Here is a 23,974-nt window from a genome sequence, read left to right as displayed (position 1 = left end):
CCAGCAGGATTGTCTAAGGAGAGATTCTGAGACATCAGCAGCCACTGCAGAAGAAGCAGCAAGACCCCGAGTCCAGGATTTGGAGACACCGGAACAAAGCCCTTTGGAAGGAATCTGATCAGTTTGCCTTGCCACGAGCAGTATCTCTAAATCCATGTCGTGAGTTTGGATATTTTGTGAAGTTTTTGATACCTTTGGATACTTTCTATCTAACAAAGTAGGTCAGAGGTTAGTTACTTAGTAAAGACAGAGGTTACATACTTTTGTGTGACAATGTAAAGGGAGAGATTGAATGCTTTGTGTATAATGAAGTTTGATGCTTGGTGTACTAAAGTTTGTGTAGTATAATTTGGAGTACGATAATGGGGATTTGTACAATAAATTCGAGAGTTTGCATGTCTTTGTCCACAGTGTTAGTTTGACCTGAGTTTGAGGGTAACATTGTTGTCTGGTACAGACTAAATGAATGAAATTAATTATTGACCATAAATCAACAGCTCCATTCTCATTGTGTCATCTGACTTCTGGGGATGGTAGAAGGTGAACTGAGATCCTAAGTCTTGGGTCTTGAATGAGGCCATTCCCCTTTCAGGCTGAGGCACTGTTCACCCTCACATATTTTACATGTCTATATTCCTAATAGAAGGGAAACATTTCTAAACTAATTATTAAGCCTATGTAACACTAGCCATTTACACTCCAAAAGTAAGATGGTTGTGAAGTGTTTTGGGATGGGCCAAGGATATGAGAGGATTTGATGAAATTCCTTCTAAATGTTAGTTGGCCAACATCTTTGCAGGAGCTCATAAGAATGTCAAGAGGGATACCAAAAGTCCTCCAGGATTGAGTAAAGATTACCAATTAGTCTTGAGTAGAAATTTGATGCAATGGAAAAATCTGGTTAGTACTAATGCCTCACAGCGCCAGGGACCTGGGTTCGATTCCCAGCTTGGGTCACTGACTGTATGGAATTTGCACGTTCTCCGTGTCTGCGTCGGTTTCCTCCGGGTGCTCCGGTTTCCGCCCACAGTCCAAAGATGTGCGGGTTAGATGGATTGGCCATGCTAAATTGACCCTTAGTGACCCAAGATGTATAGGTTAGATGGATTAGCCATGGTAATTATGTGGGATTACGGGGGGGAGGGGAGAGGGCCTGGGTGGGATATTCTGTCTCGATGGGCCGAGTAGCCTCTTCTGCACTGTAGGGATTCTATCCTATGATATATAGTTTACTAAATATGTTCAATATTATTCCGCATACAAATTATATTGTTCAGCTGGTACTTAACAAGTGCTATCAAGTAGCAGCAAAGTAGACAGTGTCATGCAGTGATGAGATTGATGCAGACTTGTCATTTTCCACAAGGCTGAATTACCAGCGCCAGTCTTGTTGTTGTAAGCGTTGAGTGAAGGGAATTCATTGTCAGGCCACCTCTAGAAAATAGCCTCTGAAAATGTAAGCAGATTGTAACTGCTGGACTCCTTCCAGCTGCCACATTAGTTCTCCTCAATCAAGATGTTAATAAGAACTTGCTTCAAGCTACCTCAATTGGCCCTTCTGGACAATATTGGATTAAAATTGACCAGTTAACTTTGTCCACAGTGTTAGTTTGACCTGAGTTTGAGGGTAACATTGTTGTCTGGTACAGACTAAATGAATGAAATTAATTATTGACCATAAATCAACAGCTCCATTCTCATTGTGTCATCTGACTTCTGGGGATGGTAGAAGGTGAACTGAGATAAATAACAAATAAATAACAAATATCTTATTGATTTAAAAAAGTTAACGAAAGGTATTGGGGAATATGGGTCAAATATGGAGTTAGGATGGAGATCAGCCACAGGATCTTTGATGTGAGGAACAGGTTGTAGTGGCTAAATAACCTATTCCTGTTCATGTTTCTAAAACAAAAGGGCAGCAAAAATGCACAGAGACCAGATGTGCATCTGCCTATTACTGCCATCAATGCTGATTGTTTGCATTCTGATTCAGAGACCCGAGAATTATAGGTTCAAGTCCCACTCCAGAGACTTGAGCACAACATCAAACTGACTATTCAGTGTGGTACTGAGAGAGTGCTGCACTGTTAGAAGTGCTGCCTTTCAAATGAGAAGTTATACAAAGAGGTGCAAGTGCCAAACGAGCAAGAAAACAGGAAAGTTTCAGACCTGTTGTTTGGGTGAGTTTGAGTGACATTCTGTCACTTCCTTGGACAGAAGTGTGATTCTCACCAGCAGCAGGACAGAGCCTAAGCTCACCAGCTGCAGACTGCTTGGGGCAACCTTTGAAGAGGCACCCAGATCTCCCAGTGAACTCCCCTGCAGAGCTCCCACCCCTTGCACTGCCCTTGTTACAATTATGGTGCCTGGTGGGCAGTACCTGGGTGCCTGGTAGGCAGTACCAGGCTGGTACTACCCCATAGGCACTGCCTGGCTATGCCCTGACCACCTGTGAACTTCAATGGCCTCCGATCCCCTGGCGAGGCCATCATGCCTGGTCTCTGTTGATGGAGACCAGCTGTGACCCTCGTCAACAATGTAAAGCCTGATATTAACATTTAAATCAGCTTTGTGCCCTTTTTGGCTGTGAAACCAACCCCGCCGGTGTTCTTGCCGGCCCAACGTGCCGACAGCGCGGTGAGCCAGTAAGATCGCACCCCAGCTCTCGGATGGATAGAAAAGATCCCAAAATGCTATTCAAAAAAAAAGAACAGCTGAATTCTTCTTGATGCGCTGAGCATTCTTTCTCTCTTTATCTCGATATTTAAACCATCTTATTTGGTAATTTATTTAATTGATTTCTGTGGAGTCCGCTGTGTAGAAATTTCCAGCATTGTAACCATGCCTGAATTTCAGACTCATTGGTTGAAATGGCTTGGGGCTGTCCTTGACTTTGTGAAAGGCACAATACAAATACATTATATTTTCGCACTTTTAAATCTTTCAATCTTGCTATTAACTCCCTCCTATTCGCACAGGCAACGATCGTATCACTGTCTGACTGCGGCCAGAGGCAAAGATTAATGCATCAGTTTTAAAATATTTACTCATTTTCTATCATTTAGTTATCTCACATCATTACCTCAGTTGTGAAGTGGTGAGAATCCAGCTGTATTCCCAAACGGGTTGATAGACTGAATAACGTTGGGCAGAGATAAATAAAGGTGCTCATTTCGATGTAGCTCTGCTGTTGTTCCCCATCATGTTTTTTTTGGAAGGCAGATTGAGAATTCCCAAAATAAAGACATTTCTGTGTTTTCAAAAACCTACATTTGAAGACCACTAAAAAGAGATTCTAATGTCAGTTCAGAGAATTAGAATGGGATCATAGAATCCCTATAGCGCAGAAGGAGGCCATTCGGCCCATCAAATCTGCATCGACTCTCCCAAAGAGCATCTTGCCCTCTACCGGTAACCATGCATTTACCATGGGCCAATCCAGCTAACCTGCACATCTTTGCACTGGTTCATAATTTTTTTAAAAATTAATTCATGGGATGTGGGCATCACTGGCAAGGCCAGTATTTGTTGCCCATCCTTAATTACCCTTGAACTGAGTGGTTTGCTAGGCCATTTCTGAGTAAACCATGTTTATGTGGGTCTGGAGTCACATGCAGGCCAAACTAGGTGGGAATGGTAGATTTCTTTCTCCAAAGGACATTGGATTTTTACAGCAATTGTTTTATGGTTAACATTAGGCTGTCAATTCTGTTCATTGCATATGAAAGAAAGGCTTACAGTTATCGCTTCAGGACATCACTTTATGCTTAAAGCCATAAATTGTCATCACTGTTGCAGTGTAGGAAGTGCAGTAGCCAATTTGGCCACACCAAGCTCCCACAACCGTAATGGCCAGGTAATATGATTTTTTTGTCATAAGAATTGAAGTTTGGTCAAGGAGTAGTGCTGCGAGATCCTTTACATCCACCTGGGAGGTCAATCAGAGCCTCAGTTTAATGTTTCATCTGAAGGCAGCATCTCTAACAGCACAACATTCCCTCAGCGCTGCACTGGAGTGTCAGCTTAGATTTTTTTTTGTACAAGTCTCCAAGAGTGGGACAATGAACTGACAACCTTCTCATTCAGAGGTAGACGTGTCACTGACTGAATTATGGCATAAAGCTGGTTGGGGGGAAAAGAAGTGTAATCTTTCGAATGACAGTGTTGTAGACTTGAAGTCGATTGCACACTGAAATTTGCACCAAAACTTGCAGAGACTGAATTGTTCTAAATGTCTGATAAATTCTCTTTCCCGGTTCAAAATTAAGCCCCTAAGCTTGTGTAGTGTTCTGCCCTTTATTGTTGGTCTGCTTAGGGGCTTAATTTTGAACCGGGAAAGAGAATTTATCAGACATTTAGAACAATTCAGTCTCTGCAAGTTTTGGTGCAAATTTCAGTGTGCAATCGACTTTCTATGATGAGTAATTAGTAACATAACTGCCAGTGCTCAATTTCCCTTCTGATTGAACTTCCAGGCTAAGTAAAAACTGATGTGTACGTCCCTCCTGTGGGCACATATTGTCACAGTCTCTCCTGTCACTTACAATAGATGGAATCCCTAATGCAAATGTGGTCAATGTTGTAGCTGAATTGAAGTCTTATTCAAATTGAGTGTTAAAGTAATTATACTGCATTATTTAAATTGGGGAAAACTAGTTTCAGAATTTCTTTAAAATACTTTGTAGAAAGTGTCAATTTGCTTTAGATCTACACTAATTCTGACAAACACAATTGGCCTTTAATAAACAAGTGCTGTTGAGATAAGGACTTGTTTTTGTAGATGAAACAGGAACTCCACACATGTAGAAAGCAAGCAATGTGGGAGGAATGAATGTTTTTGTTGGTTTCCACATTTAAGGCAAGACATTGTGGGAAGTAGCATATCAAAGGCAGGCACTAATGAAAGGTTTCGAGCTTTCTGCTGCAAGACCCTTGGTATTCTGGTCATGGGAATGGAGGAGGATAGTAAACGGACTGAGAAAATGTGAGGAGTGACACAGTGAACAGCAATAGACAATCTGTGGGAGGTCAGAGAAACGTACCATTAGCCCAGTCTGGAGGGAAGTGTTGACGAGCTTGCCACGGTTCAGCTTTCGCTGATATGCAGCAATTTGCTTCTGAAGAATTAACCATGTTTTCATCATGCTAATGTCTTTACAATATTAAGCTGGCAACTCCCTTGCTACTTAAAAGGGCTGTCAATTTGTTCTTGGTTTTACTTCAGTGATGAAAGTCTCGGGATTATGTATGTATATATAAACATAAAGGCCGCACGTGTGGAACAAAACAAAGTGTTCCGAGGATTTGTGTAAAAGTGATCTAATCAAACTGTCAAAAAGAGGCAATTCTGCTCAAGGTCAAAATTATAGTGGGCCAAATATAAAAGTAAATGAATTCATTTAAAGCCTTTCCAGCTAATTTACAAAACAGTAATTAGATGCATCAAGTGAAGTGATGGGTTAAAACTTTCACCAACTTTGAATGGGGAATGGCAATTGATCCTCTTCACAACTGACTGACACTCAGATGTTTGTCTTTTTGTGAAACACATGCAGCAATTCCTTGTCCCTGGTTTGTTCAAAGATTTTTTTTAATTTTTCATTGTCCATATACAAGATTTAAACATAATCTCAGCCACAACTTTATACCCAGGATAAGAGATTAATCTCAATGCGTCACAAATGTTCTGCAAGAGTTCGTCACTCAGTGACACTCATTAACTTGGTGCTGCAGAATATTCTTCAGAGGGCTCACTCCTTATTCTCGTGATGAGAATAACAAGGGTCCTTTAGCAGAAAGCTCCAAATCTTTCATGAGTGCTTTTACATGCTACATCCCACAATGTCTTGTTTTGACTGTGGAAACTGTTGCTTACTTTCTACATGTGTGGAGTTCTCGAGATCTGATAGAATGAGGAGGGAGTGCAGGGAAAGAAAGAAAATGGGGAAAAATAACAAATTAGCAGAAAAGGGGGGAAAAGCAAATAAATAAAGCTACCAAAATTAAAAATATAGGTTATAGAGCACATACAGTAGTGCTGCAGTCTGCTGCAAGGTGGTGAAATATAGATTCTCCTTTTTCAACTGAACGGAAGCTTGGGGGACAGCAATTCTCTGCTTCACCCCCCTTTGACAATGCCTTGACCAAAAACTGCTTGGTCTGAATTTGAACAAAAACCTGACAGTTAACTGTTCCCGACTGCATTTTTCATGGTTATGCCTCTACCAATTCCAATTGTCACCCAATCAGCGCACTATCTTCTCATGCAGTATAAATTGTTGTTCCCATTACTGTTGGTGAATCTCTCCCGCCAGCAAATCTCTTTTTCCAGCAATAAAATGCAAAAATGAAAGAACCAATATCTCTGCCTTGTCAATTAGACTGAGTTTAGAAATTGGAGGGATATCTAATCAAAGGTGATAGAAACGATTTAAAGGATTAGATAGGGTGGATATAGAGGAATTATTGCTAGTGGGAGAAGCCAGAACAAAAGGATTGGGTCTTAATCTAAAACAGTTGTTTGGGCAGCATGAAAACTCTTAGTAGTATACACAGAGTTTGTAAATGGGTCATGGTTTAAATTGTGATCTCCTAGGGCGGCACGGTGGTTAGCACTGCTGCTTCACAGCAGCAGGGACCCGGGTTTGACTCCTGGCTTGGGTCATTGTCTGTGTGGAGTTCGCATGTTCCCCCCCGTGTCTGCATGGGTTTCCTCCGGGTGCTCCGGTTTCCTCCCAGTCTGAAAGATGTGCTGGTTAGGTGCATTGACCGAACATGTGCTGGAGTGTGGCAACTAGGGAAATTTCACGGTAACTTCATTGCAGCGTTAACGTAAGCCTTACTTGTGACTAATAAATAAAACTTTAACTTTAGTGATGGTAAAACTTGCCAATTCTAATTCAGCATGTTTTTACTGATCTTGGCTAAGACCATAGCCACAACATTCCACAATAATGGAGCGCACCTTCACACGCATTGTTAGGCAAGGGAATCAGGAGGAAGCGGGTGTAGATGTAAATTTGGAACTCAGCCACGATCTTATTGAATGGTGGAGTAGGCTCGAAGCAGCCGAATAGCCGACTGTGGTCCCATTTTGTATGTTTGTATACATCAAAGGAAAACTGCCCAGGTAGCCCTCGTTGTTGCCAGCCGCCTGTCCAAGGACATTGGTGATAGAGATACAAGTTACTAAGTTAACATAGATTATCCCTGACCTTGTTCTTAACAGAGGCGATACAGGAAGCACCATGGCTTTAAAGGGAAACTGCTCACACAAGAACCACAACAATTAGTGCAAAAGATCTAAAGTAAAGCTTTTCCGAGAGGAATGTGACTTAATTAGTGATAACATTTTCCTTCAGAATAAACAAGGAACACTGTTGCTGACTTTGTTTGGATTAGGGCAGTCATACAGAGGAAGAACATTTAGATTTACATAACTGGACTGTTTATAGAGCTCCACTCAGATTTAGTCAGCAGTCAGGTTGTATTTCACATGCAGTTTGTTAAGACTGACTCTCCTACACTGCCTTTTTGACAAGGGCACTGTGAATTCTGCACAAGGGCTGCATTGTCCTAATAATATAAATGTGTTAACACTGTAAATTACAGTCCTCCTCCTTTCTTCCTGTGAGGATCAACTACAAGGCACTATTTGGTCTATAAAAGTCCTTGAGCCATGTCAGACACAGGTGGTGAATCCAATTTTCGCTCTGCCTCTTTAAACTTCAGCAAATATTGAGACTTGAGCTCATGGCTAACCCGAAGTATGTTTGAAATTGAATGTTTGTTTAGAACATCATGGCAATGATGATTGGAAAAAACCATGGAAATGACAGCCCAAATAATGGTCCAGAACACATTGCATCAATGCAAGCTCTTCACTGGGATCCCTTAGCAATACTTCACCATGAATGAACTGTTGGTTCCCATTGAGATGACCTATGCATCTTAAAAGAGCCGCTGCTTGTGCACAGCCAGCTCAGAGGGCGGCACGGTGGCACAGTGGTTAGCGCTACTGCCTCAGAGCGCCAGGGACCTGGGTTCGATTCCAGGCTTGGGTCGCTGTCTGTGTGGAGTTTGTACATTCCCCCCGTGTCTGCGTGGGTTTCCTCCAGGTGCTCTGGTTTCCTCCCACAGTTTGAAAGACGTGCTGGTTAGATGCATTGACCCAAATAGGCGCCGGAGTGTGGTGACTAGGGGAATTTCACAGTAACTTCATTGCAACGTTAATGCAAGCCTTACTTGTGACTAATAAATAAACTTTAGTAATGACTTTAATTACTTTTAATACATCTTTGGAATGTGGGAGGAAACCAGAGCACCCAGAGGAAACCCACACAGACACGGGGTAAACGTGCAGACTCCACACAGACAGTCACCCAAGGCCGGATTTGAAACCAGAGTCCCTGGTGGTGTGAGGCAGCAGTGCTAAGCACTGGGGCCACCGTGCCACCCTGTTGGCAAGGAGCTTGACGTGGGACTGCTTATAGCAGGGGTAAAGCCGCAGAGAACAAGTACGCGTTGATGGAGAAAATCAGTACTTTATCCGAGGCCCACTTCATGAATCCAGCAATGGCCAGAAACACACAGTACGCTGATCAGCAGAGCTGATGGTCAAACAGTGGGACAACTGAAATGCACTCTGGTGTAAATACTATTCCCCATGAAGGCTGCAGCTTTTCTGTTGGTCAGTGACCTGTAATTTTACAAAATTGTGCCATATTTAAAATGAGTTTTGAAAAACACTAAACTATTTCAGATGGATGGTGTGTCAGTACGATTTTACTCCGAACCAGCACTTGTACAACGGGTTGAATGGCTTCAATTTAGGATTTACTTTTCCCATAACAGTTCAAAATAACAAATACGCGATCAAACTGAAATATCACTTTATTTAAACTTCTTTATATATTTATTTTAATGCCAATCTGCATCAGACCAATCTATCCCACAATATGAGTTTATAAATAAGTCATCATGAACTGGCACATGTTCAGCCTGCTCTTGTTTATATGATATACATTTCAGGAGCAAAATGCATACCAGTTAACAGCAACAGTCAAACCACTTTTACCTCTTTTCCAGTAATCCCTGAACAGCACACCAAAATCTCTAGCTTGTGAATTGGAAATTATTCACAGTACAAGACAAAAATGCACTTTCAACAATTTCTAAAATACATTCTCGCCCGTGGTACAGAATTGAAGTACATGCAAGTTTCCAGTACAACAGTCACACAGGGTCCTAACTTACAGCTTTAAAACAAAACATACAACTTGCAACCCACAGTTTTGCAACACTGGTTACAAACAATCCTCCATTCTGGATAATGAATCGACAATATTACTCACACCCAGCTTTATAATCAGACATCCCCCTCTGCTGGCTTATTTAGGAATTGTATTCTTTCATGATAGGACTCACCCACGGACCCCCCTTAAGGACAGCATCAAAAATTAAGATATAACCTGATTAACTTCCAAAATTCAAAGACAATTATGTTCCATTCATTTACTTAATCCAACGTTAATATTTCAGGTCATTGAAACTAGGTCAAACTTAAATTATTGGTCAAGTCTTGAAAAGTCAATAGTCAAAGCCAGTAATAATTTTGATTTGAGATGGCCCATTTCAAACAGGGATTTATCCCCAGTGTGCATTTTTCTCAAGTGCTGTAGAGTTTTGTGGTGTGCCAGTTGGTTCAGGGACGACATTTAACCTCAGCAGGCTGTGACTGTTGGGTCCAAGCCCGAGCGCTTGGTGATGTTCAGTTTATTCACATCTTCTGCACAAGTTGGATGGATACCCACGGTGGATGCTAGCTGAGAGTATGTAGCATTGCACCTGGGGAAAAAAAAATGCAAGTTTAATCTGAATGAAATAAGATATTTATTACTAGACAGAGGGAGTGAGAGAGATGGGCATACAATGACATTGAATTAAGCAAAGAATCAGGTTATGTTTTTACCAGTGTCTGTGTTCCACACAATCCTCCTCCCATTTTACTTCACCCCCCACTCCATCAACGTGTCTTAATTATTTTGCTCTCATGTACATAATCGATCATCCCCTTAACTTCTTGGGTTCAACTACTCTCTCTATGACAGCAAGTTCCAACAGCAAAGAATCTCCTACAGTCCATATTAGATTGATTGGTGAATTTCATATTTATGGCTCCTAGTTTTTGACTCATCCTAAGTGGAACATCTCCTCTACGTTTACCCATTGAAGCGCACACAGGTTTGCAGACAGTTCTGGAAACAGACTCTGGAAAATGGTGGCAAGGTTGGTTGGGTACTGACAAACACTTCAAATTATTACCAAAATTTTGATTTAGTTTAAATAAAAGCAACCAAAGTCTAGCACAGGAAGTGTTCCTCATCCCTCCCAACAAGACTGTAATTTTAATGAGGCAACAAACTACTCATTATAGTCAGCACTACAAACATATAATTTACCAATGACTCAAAAGGAAGCAGATGAATGAGGCCTCTTGGAACTTATTCTAAGTACAATAAGGTGGTGCTAGAATTGCATTAGCTGTAATTTGTTGAATCACAACTCTTTATTTGAAAAATAAGTTGTTATTTTTGATCTTGCTGCTGCTGTATATGATACTGTGCAGATTTAAGCTCATATACAGGAAGAACTCTTCATGAACTTTACAATGAGCAGGGAAGGTGGGCATCAAGCAGAAAAGAGGCACAATTCAAAGGGGATGTCAAGCCTTGAGACTCCACTTTGCTCAAGCCCCAGACATCAGACCTGCCCCCTGGTATGGAACAGAGAGGAGGAGAAACTGTGCCATCTCCTGAACACGCAAACATCCAGGTGTGAGCCTGCAGGAGTTAAATGCAGGCAGCATGCGACCCAAACACAACCTTTGCAGAAGCTGTTTGGAGGAAAAAGAAACTAGTTCGGATGAGGCAGATACCAGCAGAAAAACACATTACACTCTCCTACCAGGTTTCTAGCCTCCTAAAGTCTGTAACTTCACCCATAAAGATTCCCTTCCATCCCTTGTGATTTCCAAGTTCTGTTTGTTTCCTGTGTCCCAACAAATTAATTTCAAGCACATCACTTTTAAATCATACAATGGTCTTTTGCATTCTGTCTACACATCTCCATGCAGAGTCCAGCTCCCAACACTCCGTTCCTTCATGCTGTTTCTGTTCCATTATTAGAGGCAACTCTTGGGACCGCGACACTTTTCCTTCTTCCACGCTGCTCATATTGATATCTTCCTCCCCCCAATTTAAAAAATAAATGTAAAACTCCTTCTCTCCCTTTGTGTTTCACTTTTCTAATCCTAATTGGTTTTCTCATATTGGATAGGGAAAGCACCACAAAAATGAAATTTGTATAAATGTTAAATCATAGCTTTGCTTTGTCAGATGATATTGGAGGTTCACATAGTCCTAAATATAATTATTCACACACAAACTAAACGTGGCTGATTTTAGCACTGCAGTACAACACTGCAGCACGCAACCTAGTTACAAGAAATAAAAATTATACACAGGAGATGGGCAGAATTCAAATATAGGCCACTAGTTATTGCAAGTATAAAGGAAGTATTTCACCATTTAGTTAAACATTGGTATGCATCACAAAGATACTTTTAATATAAATAAAAACCAAACTTCTTCTAAAGTCTTACTTTATTCCCAGTGCAAATCCTTGAATGACCTCTCCGGCATTTGGTCCAATAAAATGGAGCCCAAGAATACGCTGGTCACCTTCCCGTAAGCAAACCATCTTGACATAGCACTGCGTGGCATCCCGTTCAGCTACTGTAAACTCCAGCGGCTTGTAATATGCATGATAAACCTGGTCAAAGATAGAGGTCAAAATAAGAAGATATAGTGAAATATTCTTCCATATCTATGTAGGCATGATAAATGCACATGAATGTTTGTATATCTATGTGTACATTATAAATATATTTATATGCTCGCCCATGTGTATGTAGTGATCTCCCCTGGTGTGGTACACAGGACTTAAAAGACCAAATGTCATATTCATGGGAAGCAGTATGGTAGAATCAGGGTGCAAGGAAGCAATGTAGTCGCCATTTTACAGTGTTTAGTCTAATAATTCCATTACCGATTCTGATGCTCACATTTATAATGCAATTTGTCCATGTAAATTTATCACACTCCTGCCAGTGGTGCTACTGCCAGGTCTCTACCAGTGAGAGGGTATCATTATAATGAGACAAATTTATATCAGTTTCCATTATAAATGTGGATGTAAAGTTTTGCAGTGGAAAAGGCTGATGAATAATTCCTTGGACTTTGTACCAACCGACTCAAGAACAGCTCCTTCCCTGCTGCCATCAGATTTGTATTCAGTTGATCTTTCTCTGCACCTTAGCTATGACTGAAACATTACATTCTGCACCCTCTCTTTTCCTTCTCTATGAATGGTATTCTTTATCTGTATAGAGCACAAGAAACAATACTTTTCGCTGTGACAATAATAAATCAAATATCTCATGATATTGCAAGGAAGGAGTCAGGACCAAATGTCGTGCATATGTAACTCGGTCATCATTTTAAAACCATACATTCTGTCCTTATTTTTATATTTCCATTACAAATCCATGTCCGCATGTATAATGGAAATTTCTGTGTAAACTTGTTGCATTGTAATCAGAGGGGCATTAGAACTTCAGTTTCATATCCCTGTTCACTGTTCTATGAACATGATCAATGATGGGCTATAATCTGGCATCATACTTCAGGGCACCAAAAGAATTTGGCAGGTCTATGGAGGGAACGAGAGGTTGGATTTAACGAAGAGTTAGTAGCAGCGAGGATAAGGGCAAGGCCTGGAGTGGACAGCACTGGTTGAGGGATCCCACCCACAGCAACACTGGTTTGTGATTTTCCAAGGTATCTCATTCAGAATTTGGTGTTTTATGATTTTATTTTCTTTGTCTGCCACTGCCTCTCCCAACTGTGTGAAAACAAACATTCTAATTACTATCAACAGAGCACAGGCAGTAATTATAGTGTTCAAATCTGAACCCATTTCCTTTTTAAATTGAGAAACATAAATGAGGAAATACTGTGTGTGCGTGCGCGCGCCTAACAGCTGCTCAAAATTGGATTGTTTACGATTTCAAATTGTCAACATAACAGATGGTCACGTGAGATAATTGGAGGAAGTTTTGCTTTAAAACTCAACACACTTACTTTTGAAAATTGACTGAGTTACAATGAGGAAAATACCTAGTTTGCGTGGGTTCCACCATTTTCTGAACTTTATTGGACTTAAAACAGTTGCAAGGTGTGTATTCAGCAGCCTGCCTTTTCCCTGACATTAAAAAACAATTTGTTCTAAAAAAAATAGTAAATTAATTGCAAAACTTTGAAAACTTGTCCTTCATTCTGAAAAGATTGTGAGTGGAAAACTCTGAAAATGTGAGAGCAGTTTTGGGCCCCATATCTTAGGAAGGGTGTGCTGGCCTTGGAAAGGGTCCAGAGGAGGTTCACAATAATGATCCCTGGAATGAGGAGCTTGTCGTATGAGGAACGGTTGAGGACCCTGGGTCTGTACTCGTTAAGAGTTTAGAATGATTAGGGGGGGATCTTATTGAAACTTACAGGATACTGCAAGGTCTGGATAGAGTGGACGTGGAGAGGATGTTTCCACGGGTAAGAAAAACTAGAACTAGAGGGCACAACCTCAGGCAAAAGGGATGCTCCTTTAAAACAGAGATGAGGAGGAATTTCTTCAGCCAGAGAGTGGTGAATCTGTGGAACTCTTTGCTGCAGAAGGCTGTGGAGGCTAGGTCATTGAGTGTCTTTAAGACAGAGATAGATAGGTTCTTGATTAATAATCAGGGGTTATGGGGAAACGGCAGGAGAATGGAGATGAGAAAAAAAATCAGCTATGATTGAATGGCAGAGCAGACTCAATGGTCTTATATTCCAACAATACTGGTGGTACTAACATAATTTGGGAAATTGGAATCATTGTGCATGCTGACTATCCACCTGCAGCTCACAGTATCACAGATTGGTAATAAATCATCATGCCCAAGACTTAACTTATGGGACTGAAGCCTTCAGAAAAAACTGCAATAAGACACACTGAAAAATATCCGACATTTTACCCACTCTTCTCTTATTCCTCCATTTAACAACTCGTTGTGCTCTAAACAGATGTTCAGAGCTTGCAAATTTTTTATTTAAATAATATGGGATAATCTTTGTTTCCCTTCTCTGGATCTTTTCCATTTCCTCTGTCTCTTTCAGAAGGGCTTTGTTCAAAAATAGGGGGCAATACTTCACAACAAAAAACAGAAAATCTCAGCGTCTGTGGAGAAAGAATAGAGCCAACATTTTGAGACTGGATTGCCCGAGCTCTAATCTCTTTCCACGGATGCTGTCAGACCTGCTGGGATTTTCCAGAATTTTCTGTTTTTGTTTCAGATTGCAGCATCCGCAGTAATTTGCTTTTATCCTGATTCACATTTACCCCGATTCTTGTACGCAGTATCTGCATCCGGAGCCCTGAGTGATATGATGACAATTTCTTTACTTCTCCCACTATCTGAGCAAAGAGCAGCACAAGCAAGATGTCATCCTGTCTATTCAGCCTATCTCAACTGTTCAACTGGATCACTTTTCACTCTTGAAAGTGCTGTTCACTTGATTGAGACATGCAATTGTCAGTCAACTATTTCTTCTGGATCTTTTTGCCAGCCTGTTGTCGAAAATTAAAGCCCTCTTGGCTGTCATTTGCTTTTCTGTTTAAGGATCTTATTGTCAATATTAAATTCCTGATGTGATTTACCCCTCGTCAATTTTCACTGAATCTGACCCATTTTCCTATGAAACCATTCTTTTCTATTTAACCTATAACCTGCAGCCATAAGGCGGCTCGCAAATAGTGCTCGAAAGATCGTAAAATGTCCCAAGGTGCCTCACAGCATTCAACACTGAGCCATCGAAGGAGATATTAAGACAGGTGAACAAAAAACTTGGTCAAAGAGATAGGCTTTAAGGAGCATCGTAGAAGGGCAGAGAGAGGTAAAGAGATGGAGAGATTCAGGGAGGGAATTCCAGATCTTAGGGCCGAGTCACAGCCGTCAAAAGTGAGGTGATACCTTTGTGAAGATCACATACGAGTAGCTGAGGTCAATGTCCTGGTTGTGAAGACATTGGGACCAGGTTGCTTTGGTAGAGATGGTTCATTAGTCACTGCAGAGCTTACTTCTCCACTCTAACATAATCTCCCCCATGCTGGCTGACTCCTCTTTGTATACACATTGGAGTATAATTATCTAATCATAGAAGCATAGAATCCACAGTGCAGACGGAGTCCATTTGGCCCATCGAGTCTGCACCGATAACAATCCCACCCAGTCCTGTCCTATCCCTGTAACCCCACATATTTACCCTCCTAATCCCCCTGGCACTAAGGGGCAATTTAGCATGGTCAATCAACCTAACCTGCGCATCTTTGCAGTGTGGGAGGAACCAGAGCACCCGGAGGAAACCCACACAGAAATGTGCAAGCTCCACACAGACAGTTACCCGAGGCCAGAATTGAACCCAGGTCCCTGGCGCTGTGAGGCAGCAGTGCTAACCACTGTGCCACCATGCCGCCCCAAACTTGTCCACCTTATTACCTTAAACTACTAAGTATTTAACTCCATCAATAGAATCTATTCGATATTAACAGCTAATGCTGAAGATGTTTTGCCAAAATCATCATTTGACACCTTTGCTTCTTACTATTTATCCAGTTAAATACTTTGGCTCTTCTATTTAAAACGTTATTTTATCCACAAAGTTCTTATGTGGCACCTCATCAAATGTCCCATCACCAGCACCCACCAGGTATAATAGCTTCAGATAATGACAAGACTTTACAAACCCGCATTGGTTTAGAATCTCAATCTCTTTCTCATTAAATGTCAAGTTGGTTCCTTTATAATATCTGTGCTTATATGGAAGGGCCAATTGTAGTCACACATCTATAAATTTTTGCAACATATATATACTGGGTTTATTTTAAAGTCATACTTCTCTCTACAATTAAAATCTTTTAAAGCACAAGACCTTATGAATATCAAGGTAAACATTTCTCTACAATCCTTGTGTGAGGGGCCTGGGTGAAGGAGACCACATTCGGTCGGGCCTCCTGACAACAACAATGCTGCTGGGGTTAATGGACAGACTCGTATACCACTCTCTCTTTTTGAAACACAGGTTCCAATTTCTTGCATTGTGCTGTTCGATTTTAACATTCAGACATCAGCTCACTGGGTGGCACTCTCATACCGGAGTCAGAAAGTCATGGGTTCACGTCCCAGTACAGAGTACCTAATTCAGTCTTCTTTTTTATTCATTCATAGGGTGTGAGTGTCACTGGCTGGACCAGCATTTATTGCCCGTCCCTTGCCAGGCCATTAACCACACTGCTGTGTATCTAGTCATAATATCAGACCAGGCAAGGGTGGCAGATTGCCTTCCCTACCTAAAGGACATTAGTGAACCAGATGGATTTTTATAACAATCAATAATGGCTTCATGGCCATCATTAGAGATTTAATTTAGATTTTGTTGGATTCAAATTTCACCATCAGTTTTGGTGGGATTCAAACTCGAGTCCCCAGGCATTACCCTGGTCTCTGGGTTGCTAGTCCAGTGACAATATCTCCCCTTTTAGACAAGACATTAAACCGAGGCCCTGTCTTCCCTCTCATTATATTTCAATGATGAACAGCTGCATTCTCTCCAGTGTCCTGGTCAATATTTATCCTTCAGCCAACTTCACTAAAACAGATCATTTGGTCATTATTGATTGCTGTTCATGGGACCTTGCTGTCCGTAAATTGGCGCTGTATCTCCTGCAGTACAACAGTGGCTGCACTCCACAAGTACTTCATTGACTATAAAATGCTTTGGGACATCCTCAGAACATGAAAGGCACTTTCTTATTTTTTAACCTCTGGAACCTACATTTGACTGCAAGCCAGATGAAAGTCTCCCCTTTCATGAAAGCAATCCTTTTTAGGTGTGGTGTGTTTGGAAAGTCTCAGCTCCTAGTCGGTACAGATCCAAAATACTGAACTGCTTACAATTCCTCAGTAGCCCACAGTCTCACTCAGGGAAGCCACAAGAATGTCTGGCACATGAATCGGAAACATTGTGCTGGCACTGTGGAAGTGCTCCTCTCAAGGAGAGACTTTGCCCTGCATTCAATGAGTTGCAAACCTCACCAAGTGTTTAATGAATATGCAAAAGTGAAAGCATTCTATTTCCTAAAACTGACATTACTACTTAGTGGGAAATAAAGTAAATTCCTTTCCTTCCCATCTAGAGTACAAAAGCAAGGCAGCTTTGGTAAGCCTTTACAAATTACAGGCTGTGCCTCAGCTGGAATATTGCATCTAATTTCAGAATGCCAGAGGGTTCAAAGGAGATTTACTGGAATTGCATCAGGTATGAGGGATTTCTAGAGAAGCTGGGATTGTTCTCTCTGCAGCAGAGATGGTTAAGAGAAGATTTAACACACCTCAGAATCATGAGGGATTTTTATATAGACAGATAGAAATTATTTCTACTGGCAGGAGGGTCAGTACAGTAAGAAGTCTCACAACACCAGGTTAAAGTCCAACAGGTTTATTTGGTAGCAAATACCATAAGCTTTCGGAGCACTGCTCCTTCGTCAGATGGAGTGGATATCTGCTCTCAAACAGTGCACAGACACAGAAATCAAGTTACAGAATACTAATTAGAATGTGAATCTCTACAACCAGCCAGGTCTTAAAGGTACAGACAATGTGGGTGGAGGGAGCATTCAACACAGGTTAAAGAGACAATTTGGCATCAGATCCCCTTCTGCAGAAATTTTAATTTGAACCAGTAGATCTCCACAGAAGAAAGTGTTCAAATTAGGAGTGATTTTTGTTCCCTCGGTTCCCCAGCAGAGGAGCTGCTAAAATAAAGCCAGACAAGCACTGGATATTCTCTGAGGCCTCGTTTAAGTTATCAATCCATCTGTGCGAGCTTTAACATGGAATGCAACTGCCAAGGCATCACATCCAAGTTCCATCCTGTTCTCTCCCAGACTTCATGCAAGTTCAGTTCCAGCAGAGGCCACCGGATGGCAATCAAGACTTTGTACAATTTTTGGCTCCATAACAGAGTCACGCAGAGGCCAATTGCCGATTCCTACTAGCACCCTGACAGAGGTAATCTAGATCTCAGTGAGGAATGATTCTGAACCTATAGCATTGAACAAACACACATTACTAACAGAGGAGCAACTGAATGCTTATCAATGGAGTTCAATTAAAGTAACTCTGCAGTTTTAATCATACAGTCTGCTCCTGGTGGTTAGAAATTATTTACTGTGTTTATCATAGAAATCATAGAATCATAGAAACCCTACAGTGCAGAAGGAGGCCATTCGGCCCATCGAGTCTGCACCGACCACAATCCCACCCAGGCCCTACCCCCACATATTTTACCCGCTAATCCCTCTAACCTACGCATCCCAGGACTCTAAGGGGCAATTTTTTTAACCTAGCCAATCAACCTAACCCGCACATCTTTGGACTGTGGGAGGAAACCGGAGCACCCGGAGGAAACCCACGCAGACACGAGGAGAATGTGCAAACTCCACACAGACAGTGACCCGAGCCGGGAATCGAACCCTGGACCCTGGAGCTGTGAAGCAGCAGTGCTAACCACTGTGCTACCGTGCCGCCCTGTTTAAAACCCTAAATTATTCAATAATTTGAAGCAAACATAAATGATGCAAGAAAATGGGAAATTAGAATTACCAGTTAATTTGAATTAAGTAGAATGTACAACACCCATATTGTCTATTTAGTCCAACTCATCAATACATGTGTAAATACTCCACAGGATTCCCCTCCAACATGTATTTATCTAACCCTTGCTTCCACATGATTGTTTAGCCATCTTCTCCTTGAATGCGTCAACCAAGAATTAACAAGACTGGGTTCTGAAGACACTTCTTCAAATTTCTCTTTGACAAAGCTTTAGGTCATCTGACCCAATACCTCCTATGTGACTCAGTGTCTTATCTTTCTTTTATATCGTTCTTGTGAAGTCGTTGGAAAGTTTTATTCTTTTAAAGGTGCTATATAAATATAACATTGTTGAAGAAGCCTGCAATATCTAATGTTCTGACACTGAAATGTCCAAGTTTTCTGTCCATCAATCACTTAGGTGCAGACAATGACGCCTCTTGGATCAAATATGAAGTTGTAACAAATGTTCGCACTAATTTATATATCTCCGGTTCTGGTTACCAACTGACCTTGGGTCTGGTGAGGCGAGAGCTGCAGGAACAACTCTTACTAAATCCGCAGGACAACGAAACTCAAACAGAACAACCAATAAGAGAACTACACCAGAGAGGAGAGAGGATTTCTACGCTTCCTACCTCGATGTTGTCTTCACCATGGCGTGGTACTGCCTCTTCCTCAGATAACCCTACGCAGCCATACTCCAACGGTGTGAAAACTGTTGTAGCGACCTAAATATATAAATCAAGCATTTCAGTATCAACTTATTGGATATAAACATTAGGTTACAGTCATTCCCACCTCATACACATTAGGTGTCCAACCTCATCACCCCAAACCACTGGGCCATTCACCCAGGTGAACATAAAAGATCCTTGTGACAAAATTTCAAAAAGGAGTAGGGGAGTTCTCTCCAGTGTCCTGACCAATGGTTATCCCTCAAACGACACCACAACAGCAGCTGATCTGGTCATTTATCTCAGTGCTGTTAATGTGCAAATTGTTGCTGCATTTCCTACATGACAATAGCAAGCGTGCTTCATTGGCTGTAAAGCACTTTGGGGCGCTCCTACAATCTGAAAGGCGCTGTATAAATGCAAGTCTTTCTTTCCAACTGAGCGTGTGCTGGCTGGCCTGGTCCTGATATTGGGTAATCTCCTGGTTGAACCAGCCTCAAGTGGTGAGGAACAATTTTGAAGAATCCAAAGAGCTTCTACAAATACATAAAGGGCAAAGAGTAACAAGGGAGAGAGTGGGGCCTCTTAAGGATCAACAAGGTGATCTATGTGCGGATCCACAAGAGATGGGTGAGATCCTAAATGAATATTTCTCATCAGTATTTACTGTTGAGAAAAGCATGGATGTTAGGGAACTTGGGGAAATAAATATTGATGTCTTGAGGAGTGTACATATTACAGAGGAGGTGGTGTTGGAAGTCTTAAAGCGGATCAAGGTAGATAAATCTGCGGGACCTGATGAGGTATATCCCAGGACATTGTGGGAGGCTCGGGAGGAAATTGCAGGTCCCTGAGCCGAGATATTTGAATCATCGATAGTCACGGGTGAGGTGCCTGAAGATTGGAGAGTGGCAAATGTTGTGCCTTTGTTTAAAAAGAGCTGCAGGGAAAAGCCTGGGAACTACAGGCCAGTGAGCCTCACATCTGTGGTGGGTAAATTGTTGGAAGGTATTTTGAGAGACAGGATCTACAGGCATTTAGAGATGCAAGGTCTGATTAGGGACAGTCAGCATGGCTTTGTGAGTGGAAAATCATGTCTCTCAAATTTGATTGAGTTTTTTGAAGGGGTAACCAAGAAGGTAGATGAGGGCAGTGCAGTTGATGTTGTCTACATGGACTTTAGCAAGGCCTTTGACAAGGTACCGCATGGTAGGTTGTTGCATAAAGTTAAATCTCACGGGATCCAGGGTGAGGTATCTAAATGGATACAAAATTGGCTTCTTGACAGAAGCCAGAAGGTGGTTGTAGGGGGTTGTTTTTCAAACTGGAGGCCTGTGACCAGCGGTGTGCCTCGGGGATCAGTGCTGGGCCCACTGTTATTTGTCATTTATATTAATGATTTGGATGAGAATATAGGGGGCATGGTTAGTAAGTTTGCAGATGACACCAAGATTGGTGGCATGGTGGACAGTGAGGAAGGTTATCTCCAATTGCAGCGGGATCTTGATCAATTGGGTCAGTGGGCTGACGAATGGCAGATGGAGTTTAATTTAGACAGATGCGAGGTGATGCATTTTGGTCGATTGAACCAGGACAGGACTTACTGAGTTAATGGTAGGGCGTTGGGGAGAGTTACAGAACAAAAGATCTAGGGGTACATGTTCATAGCTCCTTGAAAGTGGAGTCACAGGTGGACAGAGTGGTGAAGAAGGCATTCGCCATGCTTGGTTTCATCAATCAGAACATTGAATACAGGAGTTGGGACGTCTTGTTGAAGTTGTACAAGACATTGGTAAGGCCACACTTGGAATACTGTGTGCAATTCTGGTCACCTCATTATAGAAAGGATATTATTAAACTAGAAAGAGTGCAGAAAAGATTTACTAGGATGCTACTGGGACTTGATGGATTGAGTTATAAGGAGAGGCTGAATAGACTGGGACTTTTTTCTTTGGAGGGTAGGAGGCTGAGGGGTGACCTTATAGGGGTCTATAGAGGGCATAGACAAGGTAGATAGTCAATATCTTTTCCCAAAGGTAGGGGAGTCTAAAACTAGAGGGCATAGGTTTAAGGTGAGAGGGGAGAGATACAAAAGTGTCCAGAGGGGCAATTTTTTCACACACAGGGTGGTGAGTGTCTGGAACAAGCTGCCAGAGGTAGTAGTAGAGGAGGGTACAATTTTATCTTTTAAAAAGCATTTAGATAGTTACATGGGTATAGAGGGATATGGGCCAAATGCGGGCAATTGGGATTAGTTTCGGAGTTTTTAAAAAAAAGGGCGGCATGGACAAGTTGGGCCAAAGGACCTGTTTTCATGCTGTAAACGTCTAAGCCTCTATAACTCACACTAGAGCAGATATCCCATCAGCCAAAAAAGGAACCGCGCCTGTCAAAAAGACTCGCTGACCTGCCATAGAATTGCAAAGCTAATCACAATTGTATCTTCTATAAATATCCTATTACACATGGACACACAATTAAAACCTTTCTTCAATAGATTGACTGTGAGGCAATGCTTTTTAAGCTGACTAATAATTTACCCACAAGGCTTACTCACATTGTCATAGTCCATCAGCTCAGCAGATTTGCCAAAAAGTCTATGTGCCAACAGCTTCCCGGCTTTGATTGCTGTCGGCGTGAGCTCTGGTCGGCCCTGTTAAACAAAGAGGTAAAATGAGCAAAACTTCCTTGAATAAAAATTTTTTTAGTGTGTTATTTTGTCATTTACTGCTTGTTTATGACATTACTATAAATCACAGTCCAAAAGACTGCTAGGCATCCGTTGCAACTTTTAATCATGTATAGTTTCCTCATTTTAGCTATTTAGTCCATTGCAAATAGCTGCCATTTCTGTCTTTAACGTGGTCAAAGTTGACAACATCTTCCTGTGCGATAACAAAAGGTCCTTCTATGCTGAATGACAATATTGAAGCAAAGTACGTAGGAACTAGGAGCAGAAGTAGGCAAATTCAGCCCTTCAAGCCTGCTCCACCATTCAATCAGCTCATGGCTGATCTCTCCCTGGTCTCAAATCCACCTCCCAACCTGTTCCCCATATCCTTCTTTCCCTTTTTTATTAGAAATATATCTATCTCCCTCTTGAAACCTATAGCTTTTTGCTTTGGATGGGTGAGATAGGGTGTAGAAGAACACCCTCAGGATTGCACGTCACAAAAGTGTCAACAATTTATGGATTAAGTTTAATGTACTGAAATTTCAATGTTTGTCAGCCTGGACAATAATAGGCAATTACCAGTGTTGCAGCACTGAATGCCAAAACCAATAAATTACAGCAGAATAGAATACAAATCCTGCAACCAATTCCCTCTTGTCTAACACAATACATTTCACACAAATTATAATAAAGTAAACCTACAGGTCATATTTTGCAGACGGCAATAACTGGATCATGTCCTACCTCTGCTATATCTCCGAGTGCATAGATGTGTGAAGTAGAGGTTTCTTCATTGGCACCTACAATGACTTTTTCCGTTTCTGGATTAATCTGGACCCCGGCTTTGTCTAGACACAGGCGTCTTGTCTCAGGTGCTCGACCTGGAACCAATTGGGAAGGTAATTTGCAATCAGCAAAGGAAGATGTCACTTTTTCAGAGGGTGTGCAATTGCAGCATTTACAATACTCAAGAATGAGAAGGTCTCGTGGCTGGGTGCGTGTCGATTAGCTGGAGATGTTGTGCTTAATTACAGATGCAAAACAATCTTACAAACAGAGACAATAATTGATTTAGAAGCTGAAATTTACAGGTGGTCACACTTGTCTATGAATTCCTTAGATTATTGGTAGCTGGATTCGCAAATTTAGACCAGGGGGCTTTAAGTGTTTTTCTCTGCATATAAAAGATGGACATGACATGCAATTTCTTAAAAAGCCAAATATTACTCCAATTTCCATGACTGTTCTTACATCAGCCTTGCTCTAGAATGTGATAGAAAACTATCACCTATCTAGTCTGATTTTCATCCATATTCACCCACTAGCAAGACCACAATACCACAGCTGGACAGACATACCAAATCTGTTTTATTGCTTCAAAGTAGTGCATCAGCAAGTCTTCAGCTATGTGGAACAGCCAGGTTTGACAGCAATGTTACAGCAGGACACTTGTTGGATAATTACGGTCTTTATTTTATTTCAATGGCACTGGACAGTGGTCCAGAGATAGTCATCAAGTACAGCAGACATCAACTCAGCACTGCCCCGAAGATATGGCACTGGGGACACGATGACCTAGTGGTATTATTGCTAGACTATTAATCCAGAAACTCAGCTAATGTTCTGGGGACCCGGGTTCAAATCCTGCCACGGCAGATGGTGGAATTTGAATTCAATAAAAAATATCTGGAATTAAGAATCTACCGATGACCATGAAACCGTTGTCGATTGTCGCAAAACCCATCTGGTTCACTAATGTCCTTTAGGGAAGAAAATTTGCCATCCTTCCCTGGTCTGGCCTACATGTGACTCAAGCCA

At 41.5% G+C, this 23,974-nt stretch overlaps 1 protein-coding gene across 1 annotated transcript in view; it reads right to left on the bottom strand.

The window, feature by feature from the left end:
- Positions 1 to 8,769: 8,769 nt before the first annotated feature.
- The window catches only part of txnrd2.2 (thioredoxin reductase 2, tandem duplicate 2), a 95,563-nt gene continuing 80,358 nt past the window's right edge, over positions 8,770 to 23,974 (bottom strand). The window contains exons 12-16 of the mRNA XM_078227236.1: positions 22,901 to 23,037; positions 22,040 to 22,135; positions 19,444 to 19,536; positions 11,666 to 11,835; positions 8,770 to 9,849 (exon numbers count right to left, since the gene is read on the bottom strand). Of these exons, the coding sequence (XP_078083362.1) occupies positions 9,726 to 9,849; positions 11,666 to 11,835; positions 19,444 to 19,536; positions 22,040 to 22,135; positions 22,901 to 23,037 (620 nt within the window). The 3' untranslated portion in view covers positions 8,770 to 9,725. The remainder of the gene's footprint in view (positions 9,850 to 11,665; positions 11,836 to 19,443; positions 19,537 to 22,039; positions 22,136 to 22,900; positions 23,038 to 23,974) is intronic.

Source organism: Mustelus asterias, chromosome 13, assembly GCF_964213995.1.
Source record: "Mustelus asterias chromosome 13, sMusAst1.hap1.1, whole genome shotgun sequence".
Classification (NCBI taxonomy): domain Eukaryota; kingdom Metazoa; phylum Chordata; class Chondrichthyes; order Carcharhiniformes; family Triakidae; genus Mustelus; species Mustelus asterias.
Note: the sequence above shows the minus strand (reverse complement) of the source record. Positions and strands in the feature narration are given on the sequence as shown.